The sequence below is a fragment of the Perognathus longimembris genome, chromosome 21, assembly GCF_023159225.1.
Source record: "Perognathus longimembris pacificus isolate PPM17 chromosome 21, ASM2315922v1, whole genome shotgun sequence".
NCBI classification, from domain to species: Eukaryota; Metazoa; Chordata; class Mammalia; order Rodentia; family Heteromyidae; genus Perognathus; species Perognathus longimembris.
The window spans coordinates 31725759-31746458 of NC_063181.1; the positions used below are offsets into that span (position 1 = coordinate 31725759).

Below are 20700 nucleotides of genomic sequence, written 5' to 3' on the forward strand. Positions count from 1 at the left end.
CTACATTTCTTGTCAAACTTGTTACCTCCTCCCTCATTTTTCTCCCATTTCCTCCCCCACCCCACCCCCAAGTTGTACAGTTCATTTCCAACATATTGTCTTATGAGTATCACTGTTACATTGGTTTGCCCTTTATCCTTTGTCCCACCATTTTGATGTTCCCTTTCCCCTACCTGGGCAACCTAAGTCAAATACAGTGACAACAGGGGATAAATCATCCAGAAAAAAAAAAAGAAAGACAAACGAAATAACCTCACATAGTACATTAAAAACAACAACAACAAAGGAAAACCTCTTGTTTCCCTATCTTGGAGTTCATTTCGATTAGCACCATTTTATATGGTCCTAAGTAAATAGCTATTGAGCTATTGTGGTTCTCTTCTAGGACTATCCTAGGCATGTACTAATAATTACAAATGAGGGGAACCAGAGTATTAGAGCAGATATTTTCAAACTCAATTCTATTTGTCAAAGGCACTTTCATACACCCACATGGGATTTTGTACTAGACCATTGGTTTCCTCAAAACTTAAAACTTAGAAAATATAGCTAGGTTCCAGTGTAGGCTTACAGAATCACAGTTACCTGGGGGTGAGACATAGTAGTTGTGTTTTGACAACTCTCTTGACTCTCACTTAGCTCGTGGGCAGGTGTGAGAATACTGGGCTGGTAATCTGAAAGAGGAGTTTTCATACTTTGGAAATTCTATTTCTAGACACCTGTCACAAAAATCAGTCTGCTGATTGGACAGGACTATGAACCAGAGTGTATGGGTTCAAAGCCCTGCTCTGCTTTCCACTGACTCTCTCTTTTTCACCAAGTTTCTGTCCTCAATTTTCTATCTTTCTAGTCAGAATAATTAGTTCTCCTCCTAGTACGTGGGCAGAGTGGGCACATAAGTGCCCACATAATAAAGTTAAACAGTACTTATATATGTCATATGTAGAACAACTTTTAGTTATTTCTTCTTGTGATAGAGGATGACAAATCCACAGACACTTTGATTAATGGCTGTTTAAGATGTATGTTTAAGATATAATTCAAAACCAAATCCATTGTAACTTTTACTTTTGTGTTATTAATCATCCTTCAAAATAGTGCCAGCTTTAATGAGCATTACATTACAGAACATATGTAAATATTTCTCCTAGTGTTGCAAGGTTATCAACACATCAATATGAAATTTCCATTCTGATAATGTAAAACAATGGAAATTATAGAGAATAAATGTGAACAGAAAATGCCTAAACAAAAGTTTGTAGTTTACTAAAGTTTCTGTGTAAAACTGTAGGCACTGGCTGGGTCTGGTGGCTCATTTTGTAATCCTAGCTACTCAGAAGGCTGACAACTGAGGACCATAGTTCAAAGCTTGCCTGGGCAGAGCAGTCCATGAGATGTTTATCTGCATTTAGCCAGCAAAAAAGCCAGGAGTGGAGGTATGGCTCAATTGGTAGAGCCTCGCCTTTGAGAAGGGGTGAAGGTGTGGGATGAAGGGAATTGGGGAAGCCAAGTAAGGCTGTGAGAGCTTAAGTTCAACCTTTTGTACCAGCACACACGCTCATGCACATGAGCGTGTGCTCACACACACACACACACACACACACACACACACACACAACTGCACCCATCAGATCTTTCTGTTTCTATGTGAAATAAGCTGACCTTTGACATACAATAGAGTGGATTTTGCTAAATGAATGTACATTGCCATTACATCCTAAATGAAGATGTAGACTATTTTTAGTACTTTAAAATTTCCCTTATGACCTCTTGCTGTGAATTCCCACTGCCGAAAGACAGAGGCTTCTGAATCCTCGTCTCACAGAAGAGCTTGGCTTTCTTCATCATTGCACAGGATTTTCTTTGGTATAACTGACTTCTTTACCTATGCGTAATGGTTCTAAAACTTATGCTGCTACATAAATCAGTGCATCTTAAACTTGCCTGGCATCATTCCTTTATATGAGTACATCATCATATACCAATTTTTGTGTTGGTAGACATTGGGATTGCTTGGAAGGTATGAATAAAAGTGTTCTAAAAACTCTTATATACTTTATATATGTGTATATAAATACATATATGGCTATATGAACGTAGATGTATACATATATATATATATGTAGATACTGACACACATACCAAATTTCCATCCCTCTGGAATAAATGTCTAAGATTATAATTTCTATTAGAGTTAAGTATATAACCTATAAGAAATTATCAATTGGATTTTTTTATAATAGTTATATCAGTTTTCTGTTTTCTAGGGAATGAGTGAAATTCCCATTCTTCACATGGTTATTTACATTGGTATTTGCTGTTAGCATTTGTAGAGCTTGTGTAATAACATTTACTTGTGTATTTTATTTTCATTTCCCAAGTAAAAAATGATATTGAACACTTTTGATGGGTTTATTGATCATTTTTAGATCTTTCCTTTATGGCATCTCTGATTAAGTATTTTACCCTATAAAACTGGTTTGTCTGATTTTTAATTGTTGATTTTCTTAGTTATTAATTCTATGTTTTAGACACAAATTCAATATAACTTTTTATTTTGTAGTTTTCTTTCAGTACTAAAGCCTGAGCGTGTTAAGTCTTGCCCTATCACTTGAGATACTCCTATCATTTTATTTTATTTTTTGCAGTCAGGGGTGAGGGGGAGATGTCTCACTAACTTTGCCAGGCTGGCTGTGAACTTGAAATGTTCTTGCCTCTACCTTCTTAGTAGCTTGTGTTGCAGATCTCTGTTTTCTTTTCTTTTTTTTAATATTTATTTATTTTATTGTCAAAGTGAAGTACAGAGGGGTTACAGTTTCATCCGTAATTCAGTGAGTACATTTCATATCCAACTAGTTACCTCCTCTCTCATTTTTCCCCCACCCATTCCCTCCCTATTTCCCTCTCCTCTCATGAGTTGTACAGTTGGTTAACACCATAACGTTTTGTAATCTGTTTTCTTAATGGTATCTTTTATAGGCATAAATCTTTGTAAATAAAATCCAACTTATCCTTTTTTATGTTCAGCATTTTCCTTCCTAGGAAATATGTGCCTATCCTACATTATTGATAATATTCTTAAATTTTTCTAATAGCTTTACATTTAAATATGTAACCTCAATGTATGATGAGCTAGAAGTTGATATGAATTCATCCAGTTGTTCTGATGATAACCATTGTTGAATATCCTTCTCTGCTGAATAGCCTCTACATTTTTGTTGAGGATCAGTTTCCTGTTTCATTGCTGTTCTTTGTACATCTCTGGACAGCACTAATGTGATTAAAATAGCTTTTACAGTCGACCTTACAATCCTTCAGTATGAGACTTTACTCCTTTCCATTTTCTAAACTGTTTTGGCCATTGTAGTTCTTTCTATTCCTAAACACATTGTACAAAGAGCTTTTTGGTATTTGAACAAATTAGCAATCTATAGGAGAACTGATAACTTTCATTTTAACCAATTTATGTGTGTGTGTGTATTCCTCTTTCTCTCAAGATGTTTAAAGTTTTCACTCTTGCACATTTTTTGTTAAATTTATTCTTATCATTTTAAAATAATTTTAAATCATTACAATATCTGTAGAGATTGCATTTCCAATGCAGCTATTTCAAGAGTACAGTTGATTTCTGTTTTCTTTCTTGACCTCATATATGGTGATATGAAGTTTACTTATTCTAGTAATTTGTAACTCCCTTGGGGGCTTTCTGTATGAACAACAGTATCTTCTATGAATAAAGATAATTTTACTTGCTCATTTCTAGTCTGTGTGCCTCTGATTTCCTTTTCCTTTTTGATTTTCCCCTAGATAGAATCTTCACAAAAATAACATTTTGGAGCTGAAAATATAGCTCAGTGATTTAGAAATCACTCCATAAACCATCAAAAACCCAACTCTCCTCCCCTTATCTCCCAATAACCAAGCAGCAGTATTGGTAGCTTTTTTCATAATTATAGAAAATTGCTCATTATTTTGGCCTTTAACTTAATAGTAGCTTAGGTTTTCATTAATATTCCTTATCAAATATAGTTCCCTTCTACTTTACTAAGAATTTTAATTCAGAATGAATGCTGGCACTTGTTAAATGTTTTTTTCTGAATCTATTTATGTTTTCCTCCAACTCTTTTTTTTTTTTTTTTTTGGCCAGTCCTGGGCCTTGGACTCAGGGCCTGAGCACTGTCCTTGGCTTCTTCCCGCTCAAGGCTAACACTCTGCCACTTGAGCCACAGCGCCGCTTCTGGCCGTTTTTCTGTATATGTGGTGCTGGGGAATCGAACCTAGGGCCTCGTGTATCCGAGGCAGGCACTCTTGCCACTAGGCTATATCCCCAGCCCTCCTCCAACTCTTAATTGTGAAGAATTTATATGAAGTTAGTGTTATGTAATTCCTTTATATTCAATAGGATTCTACAGGGAAGCCTTGTGGGTTTAGATCTTTCTTCGTAGAAGCTTGACAACCAATTCATTGTAGTAAATGAATGGCTATCCTAATTTTTTGTTTCTTCTGTGTTAGTTCTGGTAAGTTGGATGTTTAAAGACATTTGTCATAAACACTATGAAATTTATTTGAATATAAAAGTATTTATGATGCTCTTTCATCATCCTTTTAAAATATTTGTAGCATCTATATTTATAGCTACTCTTTTATTTTGATAAGCTGTGGTTTTTTTTTTTAACTTCTACCATACTCATTAATCTTGTCTGAAAGGCAGATTTTAGTTTTGTTATTTTTTTCTGTAGTTTGTTTTCTTTATCACTGATTTATACTCCTATTTTCTACCTTTTACTTGAATGTAGTTTAATTTGCTTGTCTAATTTGCTCAAACTTTGACCATTAATTTTAACTTTTTCTCTGCTGCCTATATGAAATTATATGTTTCTTTCCAAAAACTGCTTTAACTTTTGTCTTTATTTCTTATCTTTTTCATATATACTATTTTCCTTATTTTTCAATTCCATTTTTTTCTAAGTTTCCTTTGGATAGATTCTTTGAGGTGGGTTATTTGGAAATATCGCAGGTCTTCTTCTTCTTCCTTTTAACTTAGCTATAGTCAAACAGTCCCGTCTACAAAACTCAAGTACTTAATATTTAGGGAAACTGTGTAATGGATCAGCACCCTCGAGATCTTTTCTGCCCGAGCTGGTTTTAATCCTTAGATTTCAGCCTCCTGAGTAGTAAGGATTACAGACATAAGACATCAGCTCTTGAATCTCAGCCAAGTCTTAGTGGGCTTCCTATGCACACCTGGAGGGTGTTGAATGCACTGTCATAAATATTGATTCTTACAAGCTGGTTGATGCTTCCATTCAATTTTAAACTGATTTTTGTTTTATTCTTAAGCAGCTAGGGAGATATGATTATAGTGTGTTATTGTCTGTTTCTTCACTTTTGTCAATCTTTGCCTCATCAATGTTGAATCTTTCTGGGTAGTTATTACATTTAAAGTCATTTCTCCCCATATTATTGTAAAATCACTGGAAAAATGTACCTTGTCATGAAGTCTACTTTGTCGATACTAATAAAAGAACCTCCCACTTTCATTACTGTTTTCATGGTATATCTTTTTTCATCCTAAGCTTTCAACCAATAAGTGTGCAAATGCATCTGTTAATTTCAGCATGTGTATAGGTCTTGCTTTTTTATCTCATTTGACAATTGTAGCATCTGGAGAGTTTAATCTATTTACATGTAACATAATTGTTAGTCTGATGGAATTTAGCTTTATCATTTTTAAAATTTTTGTTTTCTATTCATTTTTACTTCTTTCCTTTGTTCTACTGAGTTTTAGTCATGGCATCCAAACGAATGCTGCCACCAAAATATAGGCACCCAGAGACACAGCTAGCTTTGATATGAACAGATACAGTCAGTGGTCACTTTCTGTTTCTAAACACTGTGCTAGGAAATATAAATACTAGAATGATGCAGTCTCAAGAAGCTTTTTTAGATCTTCTGGGTTGCTCTCTTCCTCTAGCCTCATTCTCACTGGGGTATTTTCAGGATCTTCCTTGCATGTTCTACTGTGTACACACCTTGTCTTTCCAGCTAGACACATTGCCGGCTCTTTTCAGACAGGGACTGTATTTCTAACACATCTTAGGCAATCCTACAGAAATAACCTTTAGGCTTGCAAAGGTTTTACAATAGTCTTAATATGATATTGTGGTGAAGATGAATTCAATAAGAAAGTCAGCAATTTTATTTCAATCATAAGATTCTCTAGTTCCCTAAGGAAAAACGAGCTGTATAATTCCAAAGTAATTAGGATTTCAACTGAGTATTAATAAAGCCTTATGTTCCCACCAAGGACATTGTGTCTTGTGTGGGAGACGTTTGCTGTGCTCCACCCCCCTTTGTTCTTGTTTAGATGCACTGGCTTTCCAGTTTATGATCATTAGTTTACATCGTAATTGAGTGCCAAATATTTCCTGCCTACGCCTCTGTTAGACTGCAGAGCAAGAGAACTGTTATGGAAAGCAACAGATCAGAATATTTTTTAGATTTGTGGGTGTTTTTAACAATGTGCATTTGGAGCATAAGTATTTATGTCTACTGCCCAGCTGAACCTCTGTTTGTTATGAGGAGACCTTTGATTAGTCTGTAGTCTGAAGATGACTCACATAAAAAGTAATAATGTTTATTGTGACAAGATTGATGAAGGACTTCTGGAAGGAGTAATACCTAGAGCTTGTTTTTGTATTGGGATTCTATGCATAAAAGAACAGAATGGATCAGCCTTGAATAAGTGTTCAAATACCTTGCACACTGGTTGTGATGACTTACAGCCTCTGGGTATGGGGCCATGGTTACCGTCCTGAATCACACACACACACCTGCAATGGAAGGGCAATGCAAGCACAGCTGTTCTGTATGGAGAAGCTATTTTGTTTTCTTTCTAAGGTTCAGTATTTTTCAGACAGATCTCAGTTTCTCAGTGGAGTGTGGCTCTATTAAGAAGTTCTTTATTATTATTATTTTTTTTTTGGCCAGTCCTGGGGCTTGGACTCTGGGCCTGAGCACTGTCCCTGGCTTCTTTTTGCTCAAGGCTAGCACTCTGCCACTTGAGCCACAGCACCACTTCTGGCCATTTTCTGTATATGTGGTGCTGGGGAATCGAACCCAGGGCCTCATGTATATGAGGCAGGCACTCTTGCCACTAGGCCATATCCCCAACCCTAAGAAGTTCTTTTTAATGTGTGAGCATTGAGTGGAGGTAGGGTTGCAGTCGGAAACACCTTGTGCATTTCCAGGCCTCACCCAAAGCTCCCAGTGGCACAATCCTCCTAGTTTGTGCTGGAGAGTCTGCGTGAGCCACGCTCGCCAGAGAACACAGCTTGCACTCACGCTCGAGTGAAGAGATTAGCTGTCATCTGTCACCTCGGAAGCCAGTCTGGGCGACTAAGGTCCTTAGAGAACTTACAAAGAAGAACTCAAATATTTGTAATTTCCCTGTTGTTTCTTCCATCATTGGTCAATGTTAGCGATTAAATCCAGGGCTTAATACGTGCTAAGCAAGTACCGTACCACTATGATCCCAGACCCTTTGCTTTGACTCTTCATAGATTAATTACATTAATCAGTATCTTTTTAATGTGACTGAAACAGAATAAAAAATAAGTTAGTCTTCATACAGCTTTACAAAGGATTTCCTAAAGACATTCCTCAGATAATATGCATCAGACTGTAAAAACAGTGGCCAGAACACACCTCTCTTCACGAATGTCACAGGTGTGGTGCCAGTACCACAAGACTCAGTGAGCAGCACTCTTTGTGTCTGCTGTCTTCAGAAGGGAATGACATTCTTGTCCTCCACTGCCCACTCAAATTGTCTTTCGGCTTGATTCTTTCCTGTTTTCCAAGTAAACGAGAAATGGCATATAGATTGTCACTGTCATGTAGTCAATAATTCTTTGTGGGGCTGGGAATATGGCCTAGTGGTAAAGTGCTCGCCTCGTATACATGAAGCCCTGGGTTCGACTCCTCAGCACCACATATATAGAAAAAGCCAGAAATGGCGCTGTGGCTCAAGTGGCAGAGTGCTAGCCTTGACCAAAAAGAATCCAGGGACAGTGCTCAGGCCCTAAGTCCCAAACCCCAGGACTGGCAAAAAAACAAAACAAACAAAAGAATTCTTTGTGATCTCATAGATAGGTAAAATAGTCATGTCTTTCATAATGTAGCCAAGATAGAACAATGTTTTAAAAATATAACCAAATTCTTTTTCAAGTGAATGGTCCCCTCTCCACCAGCGCAGTTCTGCTGCTCTGTCGGCTCTGTCTGCTTGCTGTGGGAAACAGAGTGTGGTCAGTTACTCTCCTTTACTCTGCTTAGAGCTTTTGTTCATCCTCTGGGACCGTGTTTTTCTTCTTTCCTCAATTGATTGCTTAGGTTGACTGCTCCAACTCACTACTCTTGGTAGTGTCTAAGATGACATCAGGCAAGCTCCACACAGGTGATCTCAGAAGATTTTATGTATCATAGTTCTGAAAAGGTTCGAAAATCCAGATCATGCCCAACCTTGCCAGCTCTTGTCCTCTGTTATCTGTCATGTAACAAGCCCTTCAGATTTCATAGAGAATATGAGTGCATTGTTTTTCTAGGTGTAAGAAGGAGCTCCTCAGGCTCTTAGGTACATTCCATTGGCTCCTTTCTTTCTGGGAGCGCAGGATCCAGGACTGCATGCACTGACATGGTGGAGGAGGGGTGGAGCTCATTGTACAGCACAGTTTTCCCTTTAGGAAATCCCTACCTATTTCTTTTCCACTCTATTTTATAGACTTGTGGTAACTGGGCAGCACAGAATGCCACCCTGGTATTTTCCCACTTCCCTTGATGTCCTGCCTCAATACTGTCTTTCTCCCCTTTGGTAATACAGGTGTATTTACCGTTAATATCTCAGGACATCAGCTCAGGGCTGCAACAGGGATTCTGAGACACTAAGGGTTAAGGAACAGGGCTGATTAGATTTATTATCATACAATTTTTGCTGTATTCTTTTTCTCTCCCATTCTTTTTATTATTTTTCTCTACCATAAGGGTGTATTAGCTGTACAAGATGGAGTTCTATTATGATATTTTCATACATGCATATACTTAGATCATACTCACCTCTTCATTATTCTTTCTTATCCCCATCTCCCTTTTCTAACTCCCCAGCAATTCTGCTTTTATCTTCATAGCCTTCTTTCTTTTTTTCTCATGTAGTTTACACAAATGAGAGGAAAAACCAGTGATATTTATCTTGGTGGGCTGGTGTAGTTCACATAGGATACTGATCTGACATTCCACACATTTTCCTACAAATGACGTGGTTTTATTCTTTTTAATGGCAAGTAAAACTGAACTGTGTACCCATCCCACGTTTTCTTTATTCATTCATCTGTTGATGGGCATGTTGTATTATTTTATAAGAGCTATAGTGAATACTGCTGCAGTAAACACAGATGTACAGTCTGAAAGTCATTCTTCTTCTGATATATTCTCAACATGATATTGCCTGAATCACATGGAAGTTCTATTTTCAGCTCTTAAAGGAACCTCCATACTTATTGCCACAGTGGTGGAACTCATTTACATTTCTACCAACATTATGTAAGGGATTCCTCCCCTACTCAGTGGCTTTACTCCATTTATTGTTTGTTTTCTTGTAGCTATTCTGACAAAGGTAAAGTGAAATCTCAATGTGATTTTTATTTGTATTTTCATGATCGCTAAAGATATTGGACATTTGTTTCATTTATTTATTGGCCCTTTGTAATTCCTCCTTTGAAAAATGTTCAGTTCCATTGCCAATATATTGACTAGATTGTTTGCTTTGTGTCATTTAGTTTTCTGAGTTCTTTATACTTTCTGAAATTTAATCCTTTGTCAGATGAATATCAGGCAAAATTTTTGTCTCCCATTTTATAGATAGTCCTTTTACTCTGTGGGTTGTTCCTTTTACTGAACAGAAGCTTTTTGATTTGGCACAAGAAATTTGTCAATTCTTGCTCTTATTTCCTGAATAATTTGAATTCTAGTCAGAAATGCATTCTCTATGCCTACATTTTGAAATATTTTCCCTATGTTTTACTCTAGTAATGAAGTACAGAGGGGTTACAGTTTTATGTGTAAGGCAGTGAGTACATTTCTTATCCAACTTGTTACCTCCTCACTCATTTCCCCCGCTTCCTCCCTCCCCATCTCCTCCCCCCCCCATGAGTTGTACAGTTGGTTACATCATATAGTTTTGTAGGTATTGATGTTATATTGGTTTTTCTTTTTATCCTTTGTCTCTTGATTTTTGTATTCCCTTTCCCTTCCCTAGTTCCAATACACATATATACAATATCCAGGGTACTAAGATCAGTTACAGTGATATCAGGGGTAAAACCATGGGAAGGGAATATGAGGGGAAAAAAAGGGTACACTTTCACATGGCATGTTAAAGTTCGGGTCTTAAATAAAGGTCTTTGATCCATTTTGATTGATTTTTGTATAAAGTAGAAGGGTAGAGATCTTGTTTCGGTCTTATACATGTGGATTTCCAGTTTTTGTACCACTCCTTTTTAAAGAGTTTGTCTTTTCTATAATAAATATTGATAGTGAAGAAAATAACTATATTCTTGTCCATCACTGCCTAGCTTGCCTCTCCTCTAAACCATGATAATAGCTAACTTACATTGCTCATGTGTTCCATACGCCTTTTTCACAAGTAATACATATCTCATTCCAAGCCCTCTACTACAAGGAAACAGAACCCAAAGAAATAGAAATCACAGAAGTTGCATAAAGTAACCCAGGTGTCAAGTTGTAAACATTTCCAACCACAGCACATTAGACTCTTTTTGGGGGGGGAAATCAGAGAATAACTTTGGTTCCTTGAAAGAAAACAGTGTGCATTAACTAGGAAGAAATGCTGCCATTGTTTAACATCCTGGCTTTTATACTGTCAAAACAAATACCTATTCTTAATCTTCTAAGTAGCTTAATACACCTATTCACTTAGTTTTTTAAACAGTGTTATGAAGTCGATAGCATTTTCCCTCATTGTATGGATAGGAAACTAAGCTTGGGAAGAGTTATGAGACTTTTCAAAGATCACATACACAGAATTGATTAATCCAGGGAACAAATCCAGCATTTCAGATCAGAAGTAACTTTTTTTCTGCAGCAACATGCTAGTAGGATGTGTTCCATTGTGAGTTCCAGGTGTTCAAAGTTAGTTGATTAAATTGCTTTGTAATACTAATTTTTCTCTGAATGAGTTAATATTATTAAGAGGAGGTAAATTTTACTAGACTCCTTGAAAGCAAACAGCACTTTCTCTCATCTTGGAATTCCCATTGCCTGATCCAAAATTGATATTGCCTTAATGAAACAATTAAATGCGTAAAATTTCTTTTAGATTAAGTGATGGAAAGTAAGGCTTTATGTGAAACTGATTCATGTATTACCCTTTTTACTCACTATTTATATTTTATAAGACAGGCCTGAAAGAAATATCTAAATTAATCATGTCTAAAGTTGTATTTCCAATTCTACCATTAGAAAATTAGGAAAGAATTTGGAGAGAATTCATTGACATTTCAAAATTCTATTTTAGAAGTAACAACTAACTCTGGGCCTTAGAGAAAAGTAGAGTGCTTATTTGTTTGAGCTATAAAATGTCTGGAAACATTTTGCTTTAGTTCAAAGAAGCATGTTCTTCTAATTACAGACATCCAGAAATGAAGTGGGCTACAGCTACATATTTGGCTTCCCACTTCTGCTGTGGGTCCTGTTGGCTAGGATCTGGGGGAGGGACTTGGGAGGTGATGGGTGGGTGATACCAGAAGTCTGCTCAATTTCGCAGTTACTCAAGTTGTGTACATTCCAGAATTCATTCATGTGTCTCACAACAGGATGCACTAACAAGTGTGTCTATCATCCACAGGTCTGAGGCGCAATTACAGATGTGCCATCTGCAGCGTGTCCTTAAACTCCATAGAACAGTATCATGCCCACCTGAAAGGATCCAAACACCAGACCAAGTAGGTGCTTGCAGAGTCTCGCTGCAGTGCTTTTGTGTGGATGTTTCTGCAAGATGGCCAATGGCTAGCGTGTTGTTTACTGCAAAACAAATAGTTGGGAAAATTATATCTCTTTGTCTAAATTATCCTGATGTTTATACCACTTAAGCCCTCAAAACCTTCTTAGTGCTTCTCAAAGAATTGGAATTTTGTTTCTTGCATTGTTTCAAAGATAACTTGAATACATCTTTATGATTTTTAGGAAACTTTCCAATCTATGCTATTTTTAAGTAAGCACTGTTACTCCTATTGGTAAGATGTGCCAAACTTTGATATTCTGAAGACAAATTATATGAATGTCTTCGATCACTTTCACTTCCCGGGTGAATTTTGTCCATTATTGTAAAAACTTAACAGATCTCTTAGTATATTATGTCATTTATATACACGACAATTTCCAATTAAATGCAAGTTTGCTCTGTTTTTCCCCAAAATATTCTCATGATTTTAAACTGCAAAAGGCTGATGAGGCATCATTTCACCTCCATTTATACTATGCATCTGTTTAAAATAACTAACAGTATTCAGAGAGCACTTTAAGGTAGCTGCTCTGGCTACTAATAAAATACTAACAAAATAAGCAAAAGTGACAAATGTCTCAAAATGATGGAATCTTCCTGAAAGTAATTAGTTTTTATTTTTTCTAAAATGTATTATGAAATCATTTACAAATTTAATTCATCAAGGCCTCATGAACAATGAAACATTACTCCTCACTTTGTGTCACACTCCCAATTGTGCATGGGGAAAGAAAGAATGAGCAGACCAAGACCTTCCTCAGGCTGGGACAACAGAATGTAGTTGTGTAGACTGTTCTCGAAGGTCATGTGTTTTCATCTCTGAGAACAGGAGGGAGCAGCTTCGGGTGCTTTCTTGTGAAGTCAATGCAGAAGTAGAGCCCATGAGGAAGAGGTCCTGGTCTAACTGCTCAACACTGTATCTTTGGTGCCTAGGATGCTCCTCGGCACAGAGTAGGAACTTTGTCCAGGTTTTGACAGAATGATTGTGTCAATTCCAAAACCAGTAACAATAATTTTCCAGTCAGATAAAAAAGGGAACATTCTAGGCAAGGAAATGGTTTGGGGAAGATATTAGAAAGATGAAAGCTAGAGGGAGTCTGGCTCAGGTGAGGAAATGTGAGCCTAGAAGATGTCTCCTCCCCAGCTTTCTATGCAGTATCTGCATAGTATTGTGCTGTCTCACGACAGGCAAAACCAATTCTACGAAGTCCCCTACCTAGGTCCACCCAAGAGGATTGTATCAAACTAATCCTTTAAAAGAAAAAGGTTTTCCCTGATTTGTTGTGGAATATCTAGTTCTTATATTCATTGTGAGATACTGAGCCCCAAATAATGTTTTCATTCCATCTGTAATTAATAATGTCTAGGTGGCACCATGTAAAACCTAATTAACATCTGTCTAAGGTACTGATACATAAATACTTGTACCAATAAATTCTAATTTTGGAGGGGACATGTGTTCATTACTCTTAATAAGTAGAAAAAAGCTGATGATGGTGACTTTGTGTGGCAATAACTAATGTAAACTGTAATGTTGGCCTCTCAGAAATGTTTGTCTATCCATCTATGCATATGAAACTTCTGTGATGAAATCTGTGCTAGGTATTTTCACATTTATTGTCTCATTTAATCCTCAGAACTAACCTTTGAAACAAATGTTACTAACTTACTATCTTACATGAGAAAAGTAAGCTTCAGAGAGTTTCAGAGTCTGACTTTTGCTTCTACTTACTCCACATTACTCAATTACACAAACTAGCTGGAGACAGAAAAGATAGTAGAGAATTCTGTGTTATGTTTGGAAAAAGAGAGCACCCTATCCCTACAGTGAATCAAAAAGCACACATGACTTCAGAAAGGGGCACCTATTGTATTGCCTTCTCTCCTATCAATGAGACTGGTCATTTCTATCTCAAAAATACAAACTTGCTCTCCAGTGGTACTGTGCTATGAAGGAATATGAAGACAGTGATTGTACTGGTCCAATCATAAAGCCTCTTCTATTTCTTTTATACCTAATTTAGATATGATGTATGTTATTATGATATATATATGAATATATGTGTGTATTTGTGTGTGAAGTGCTTACAAATTCGTTTCCTGTTTCTTTTTTGTTGTTTACTTTCTAATTGTGTGTGTGTGTGTGTGTGTGTGTGTGTGTGTGTGTGTGTGTGTGCTTGTCCTGAGGCTTGAACTCAGGGTCTAGGCGCTGTCCCTGGGCTTCAGTACTCAATGTTAGTCCTCTACCACCTTGAGCTACAGCACCATTTCCAGCTTTTTGGTACTTAAGTGGAGATAAGAGTCTTATAGACTTTCTTGTCCAGGCTGGTTTTGAACCACAATTCTCAGATCTCAACCTCCTAAGTAGCTAGTGTAATAGGCATGAGCTGATCATGCCTGGTTGTCCTTATCCTGTTTATAAAAATTAAGCTATTTCTTTTTATATTTTGATGTTGAGAATGGAACTCAAAGCTTTGCCCTTGATAGACAAATGCCCTCCCTTGACCTAGATTCCCACACCCATGATAAGTTGTAAAATCTCATTGGTTTGTAAAAAATATATCTAATTTATCAAACTTGTTTTAATGGTTTTATTTGGGCATTCTTTAAAGATCTTCTTATCATATTAATTTTATTGAAATAAATGTAACTGTCTGCATGTTATATTGTTACAAATACCTGTCCTTGATTCATTCAATGTTAATTTTATGCACAGTATAATAGAAAGGTCAAATTCAAGATTGTTTTTCTGAACAAATAACCTCTTGATATAGTACCAGTTACTGAAAAGAAGATAGCAATAAATCTTAAATCTTTTTATGTGTGAATCAGATGATTTGCATATATATATACATATATTTATACACACACACACACACACACACACACACACACACTTGCCAGGGTGGCCTGTGAGTTATGTCTCAACTGATCCATCTGTCTTTTTTATCCTACTGTTACATTGTTTCATTTCCTTAGCATGTCTTGATTACTAATAGTATAAATTTACAAATTTCATCTTTCATATTCAGGACTACCTTTACTATTATCATTCCTTTGTATTTTAAGATAAAGTTTAGAGTCAACTTCCTCAAGAAAACTTTCACGCATATGGGTCTTCTAATTCATAAACATTTATTTATATCTTCTTCAATTCTTTCAATAATATGTTGTAGATATCTCTGCAGAAGTCTTGCATATCTTCATTTAGGTTTTTTCAAAGGATTTGCTGTTTGGGGATGCTAGGATAAATAAGATTGTTTATAAAAAGAAAGATTTATACAATAGGAGAGGAAACAACATTTGAATGAAGGCATTTAAAGCTTTTATTTTAAAAATATTTTTCTAGTATAAACGCAGGAAATGTGCTCCCAAGTATAATAAATGGCTTTGGAAAATTTACTTATCTGTTCTATTAACAAGTAATTTGAGGATTTTCTGTGTGAAAATGATGTCATTTGTAAATAATGGCTATTTCTTCCTTTCACATCTTAGTTACTTGTCACATTGTTATGTGATCTAGGACAACATTGAGTACAAATAGTAATATTAGACTTATTGACTCGTTCTTCTTTCAGGATATATTCAGATAACTTTAACAAAATTAAGGAAATCCATGTTTTATTCATGATTTGTTAATTTTTATTATGAGTAGATGCTGAATGTTATCACATGTTTTTACATTTTTCCATAATTTTAGTTTTTTTTATTTAAATTGAATTTCATTGAAGGATTTTTCAAATGTCAACCCCACTTTGCATTAAAACCCATTTGTCTTAATATGGTGTTTTCACATATTTCTAGCATGAATTCCTTGGTACTTGCTAAGGATCTCTCTTTCTCCCTCCCTCCCACCCTCTGTGTCTGTATTTTGTGTGTGTGTGTGTGTGTGTGTGTGTGTGTGTGTGTGCGTGTGACTCTTTTACAGAAGCATTTTATGGTTAATTTGTATATTAATCCAATGGTATGAGAGAACATAATCTAAGTGACTTTAAAATTTATAAAGAATTGCTCTATGTGGAAGACATGGTTTATTCTAATAATATTGCATGTTCAATTGAGAAAAATGTCATATGAGTAAGTTACCTTAAATACTGATAAGAGTCACTTTTAATCTAGTTTAAGTCTTATATATCACTTCCTGATTCTTTTTCTTCTTCCACTTGTGAGAAGGTGGGTGGTTAAAATCTAAACTGTAGGTGTAGATTTCCTCATCTGCGCTTTTAATTCTGTACATTTTTTGCTTTATATTTTAAAAGTGTATTATTAAATTCTTACAAACAGGATTCTATATATTTCGATTGAATTGGACCTTTGTAAGTAACCTTTCTGTCACTTTGATATGCCCTTCTCTCTCCCTGGCAACACTTCCTTTTGCTTAAAATGTATTCTTTCTGGTGTTCGCAAACACTCCACCAGCCAAACTAACTAGTCAATATTTGCTTAAATTTCAGACATTCCTTACTTAAACTCAACAATGTGCATGCTTTATCTCTTTTCAGTTAAACTGATTTCAGCTGCATAGCTGGAAAGAAAAATCGGCCAAATGGACTTAATCTTCCTGACCTATTTAAATTTAACTATCACTCGTTTTCCAGGTTTTATGTGTATATTTTTATTAAGAATACCTACAAAAGTATTGCAATAATTGAAGACTATTAAATTATGTAGTGTAAGCAGCACTGAATTGTGAGTCAGGAGATTTTATTCTGAATGCAGCTCTGTCACTGAGTGACCCTAGACACTGAATCTTCAGGTCTTTATTTCCTCATGAATCCATGATAAATGAAGACAAGACCATGCTAAATGTGTATCCAGGCTCCATGTCCTTTCTGTGCTGTTGGTACTTTTCCTACTGGACCAAATTCAGTCTTAAAATTCTTCTCAGAACAAGTTATCAGACAACACTACCATGCTACTAAAGCTGCAAGTTGGTGTGTGTAATCAGGTTACTTCATGTCTCTGAAATTCCTGTGTACCCACTTCGCAGATGTCAGTTATGACTCTAGAGGATCTCCTCCTGGACAGAGAGGAGGGTGTTCACATCCAAAACCTGCTCTCTTCATTCTGTTCAATTTAATGTCATTGTCAAGGTGATGAACAGAGGGGTTACAGTTTCAGACGTAAGGTAGTGAGGTCATTTCTTGTCAAATTGTTACCTCCTCCCTCATTTTTCTCTGACTTTCACTCTCTTTATGATGAAAGAGAAATTTTCCCCTGCAAAAGAGAAGGCCTTTGTGTAGACAAAGGCAAATTCTGAGTCTGTGTTTCCCATGTCAAAGACACCAGAGCCCACACGATCTGGGAATGTCAAAGAGTTCCACCCTCAAGGCTTTGGGGGGAGTATGACAGGTGAGACAGCTGGCTTCTAGAACTCTGAATGTCTTCTTCCTACAAGAATACGTTTTTGTGGTTTGAAGTCACTGTGATACTATTTTTAATGGCAGCCTCAGGAAAGTAACACATTGTAGACCCAACTTGCCTTGTTCCACGGGTATTCTTCCAGATAGGTTTTCCTTGACTGCCCTCCGCACCGTCCTAGTGATGAGTGTGGTGATGGTGAGGAGGCCACTGCTGGTGAGATGGAGCCAGTGTGTCTGGGAAACAAATGCTAAATAAAATGTTTTCTAAGCATTGTATTCAAAGTGCCCAGCACCCCTGCAGCTGACCAGATGTCCACATCTCCATTTTCTCCATTTTATAGGTTAGAAAATGGAATCTCAGAGAAATCAAGTGACTTATCTCAGGATCTAAAAATAATTAGTTGCAGAGCCACGAGCAAAAGTCAAGTTATCTGCGTATTAGGACTATTACTATTATTATATTACATAAGACTAATATCTTCATGTTGTTCTTTGCTAGTGTTAGTGATACAGACTACCAACCCTTCTTTTGTTTGGCAACTGTCACCAACAGCATAATGGCAGTCAAATTTCCCTTCATTGTTAAATAGCAAGAGGATTATTAATCATCTAATGAGATGAAAAGTTTGGCAGTGTAAATGCTCACACTGACATACAAAGCAATTGCCCATTAGTAGGTATTTCAGGGCCTCTGGGGGATCTAGTCTGCCAATTAGTACAAATGATGAAAATGAAATTTAAAAGCACATGAGTGTACATCACAGAGTAATGAACAATTCTCACTTAATGTCCTTAAATTTGAGCTCAGGGAACATACTGGGCCTCAGGACATTATACTACCTAGAAGTAAAGGATATAAAAGTTATCATTACTTACTTCAGTACCTCACTTGACTGAAGATGAGACATGAGTGCCTAAGAGAATCAGTCAGACTGACCAAAAATTAGAAGAAATTTTAAATCCACGTTTTTCCTTAAGAAGAAACCATGAATAGTTATACCCTTTGCTTTTTCTGTAGTTGCCTTTAAGTGGTATGAACTCTTATGACAAAGGCCTTATAATTTGCTGGTATTAACCAAAAATCTAATGACTTCGGGAATTTGGTATTCTCCTTTTATTTTGTCTTCAAGAGCAATTTTTGTACAAACCTATAAAACATATATAAGTAAAATCTTGAGATGTCAAAGTGAAGAAAGTATTGGAAATACAGATTTCCTTTCCCAAGGAGTGTAAATTGTAAGCTGCCTGGAAAAGCTCACAATAAAGCCTAAAATTCAAGGCATATTCTTTGCTTGTTTATTTTATGATCCTGGCTGTGAATAGCAGCTCTGCTCTCTGAAAATGGGCTTCTGTTTGGGTTCCCTGTCTTTCCAGCCAAAGGCTATCTAAGATGGCATAAATAAAATGCCCATTACAGCAGCAGGTTTAGACTGCAACAGGACTTGTAGGCCCAGGGCTGTTTTCTATTGAGCCTTGCCTTGAATACTCGGAATATACAGGCCCACGTCTGCCAAAGACTTCTCTTCTCTGAGGCAGCCACATGCAAAACAGGGTCCAGCTTCTCTAATGGAAACAACAGTTGCCTGTAGAGAAAGCATTTCAGATGCCAGACGAAAAAAAAAATCTATCTCTGTATAGCACTAATACAAAGATTTTAGCAGCTCTATTTTTCCTATTTCTCACTTGCACACTTTTGCTATATATGCCATACCTAGAGACACATTATAATTACAGTATGTGCCTAGATTAGGCCTTCAGCAGATGTGAAAAGAACTAAATAGAAAGCTCTTTCACTTTTTCCTAATGCTTCTAAAATGACCAATAACACCTAATATTCTTTAGCTCATTCGTTTTCTCCCCCCCCCCCCACACACACACTTTTTCTTGGGGTACTTGTAATTATTATTTGTCTTGCTTGAAATTTGCATGACTTATAGCTACTTCCAGAGTGGTTCTGAGCTTGATAATTTCATATGGAAGATTTAGTTGTGGGTCTCGTAGAAGACCTCTCATGTTCTGTGTGATCTGGCTTCCTGAAGTTTTCCAGAACCAGTCAGCCAGGGCACACGGCCATTTCTTGAGTTGACTCAGAGAAGTACATTCCCAACAATAAAGAAAAGAACCAAGAGAGTGGTAGAACCAAACAGGCTAGGTTGGCAGGTAGAGACTGAAGTTGCTGAACAACTTTGAAAGCTATTTTTAGGCAAATCACTTGAGTTGCAATTTAAACACAATCAAATGCATAGATTTCTGTATACAATTGGGTGAGTTTAGAAGGTACTCTGTGCTATGAAACCCCCGGCTCAATCGATTCTTATAGCCACCACAAGTTCCCCGAGAGCCTCTTTGGGCCAGTATCTGATCCCTACCCTTGGCTACCATCTTTTTTTTTTACCTGTCAACATAACTTAGTTTTGTCTGTTCTAGAATTTAATGGAAAGTATGGTGTCCACCGTTTCCTGCCTAGCTTCTGTCACTCAGCACTATGATTTTAAGGTCTGTTCCCATGCTTTAGTGAGTCAGTAATGATTTCTTTCTGTGTGGCTTTGGATCGAGCATGTCCCTCAAAGAGCATCAGTATCTCCTTTGAAATCTGAGTGGATGAGTGGATACATACAGTACAGTCAAGGTCTAACATTCTCTAACGACTTAAAAGGTTTGGTTTCTTCACTTTTTAATCATTTTCATCTAGGAGAAGATTGGCCATAAAATCTTTCCAGTGTTTATTTCTTCATTATTGGTTGGCCCAAAGCTGACCAGGCCTTCATTTAAGTCCAGCTGGCTCAAAGATGTGGAATGACATGCTAAAGGCCTCTTTCATCTGAACTTGGAATATAAGAAAAGAGGGCTTTTGATGCTTGTAATGTAGTGCAAAGGGATGATGTTAATTGTTTAGGAAGGAAGAAGAGAAAGGCGCTCATTTTAACTTTATTTCATGTGATAGTTACAGACCTCAGGTTCTGGCTCCTGAAGGAAATAAAGATAAGTAAGAAAGTGAAAACCAAAGTTTCTAAGTAGACCCCAGCTCTCACCTGGTAAGGCTGCTAGACTTTTCACATATTCTGGGTCTTCTGTAAATTACAAAAAAAAAAAAATCTTCTGATATATCTCATCAAAAATATATAAATAAATATACTATATAATTTTAATATATAATATAATAAATAATGTATAAATAAAAATTTATTGTAGAGTTTAAGGAGTTGAAAGATTGACTACTCTGATGTAAACATTATAAACTGTGTACGTGTTGCAGATTATCACACT

At 36.6% G+C, this 20700-nt stretch overlaps 1 protein-coding gene across 2 annotated transcripts in view; it reads left to right on the forward strand.

The window, feature by feature from the left end:
• Zmat4 (zinc finger matrin-type 4) overlaps nucleotides 1-20700 on the forward strand; it is a 400198-nt gene that overhangs the window by 346409 nt on the left and 33089 nt on the right. For both annotated transcript variants that reach the window (XM_048330717.1, XM_048330718.1), the window contains exon 6: nucleotides 11915-12011. In XM_048330717.1, the coding sequence (XP_048186674.1) occupies nucleotides 11915-12011 (97 nt within the window). The remainder of the gene's footprint in view (nucleotides 1-11914; nucleotides 12012-20700) is intronic.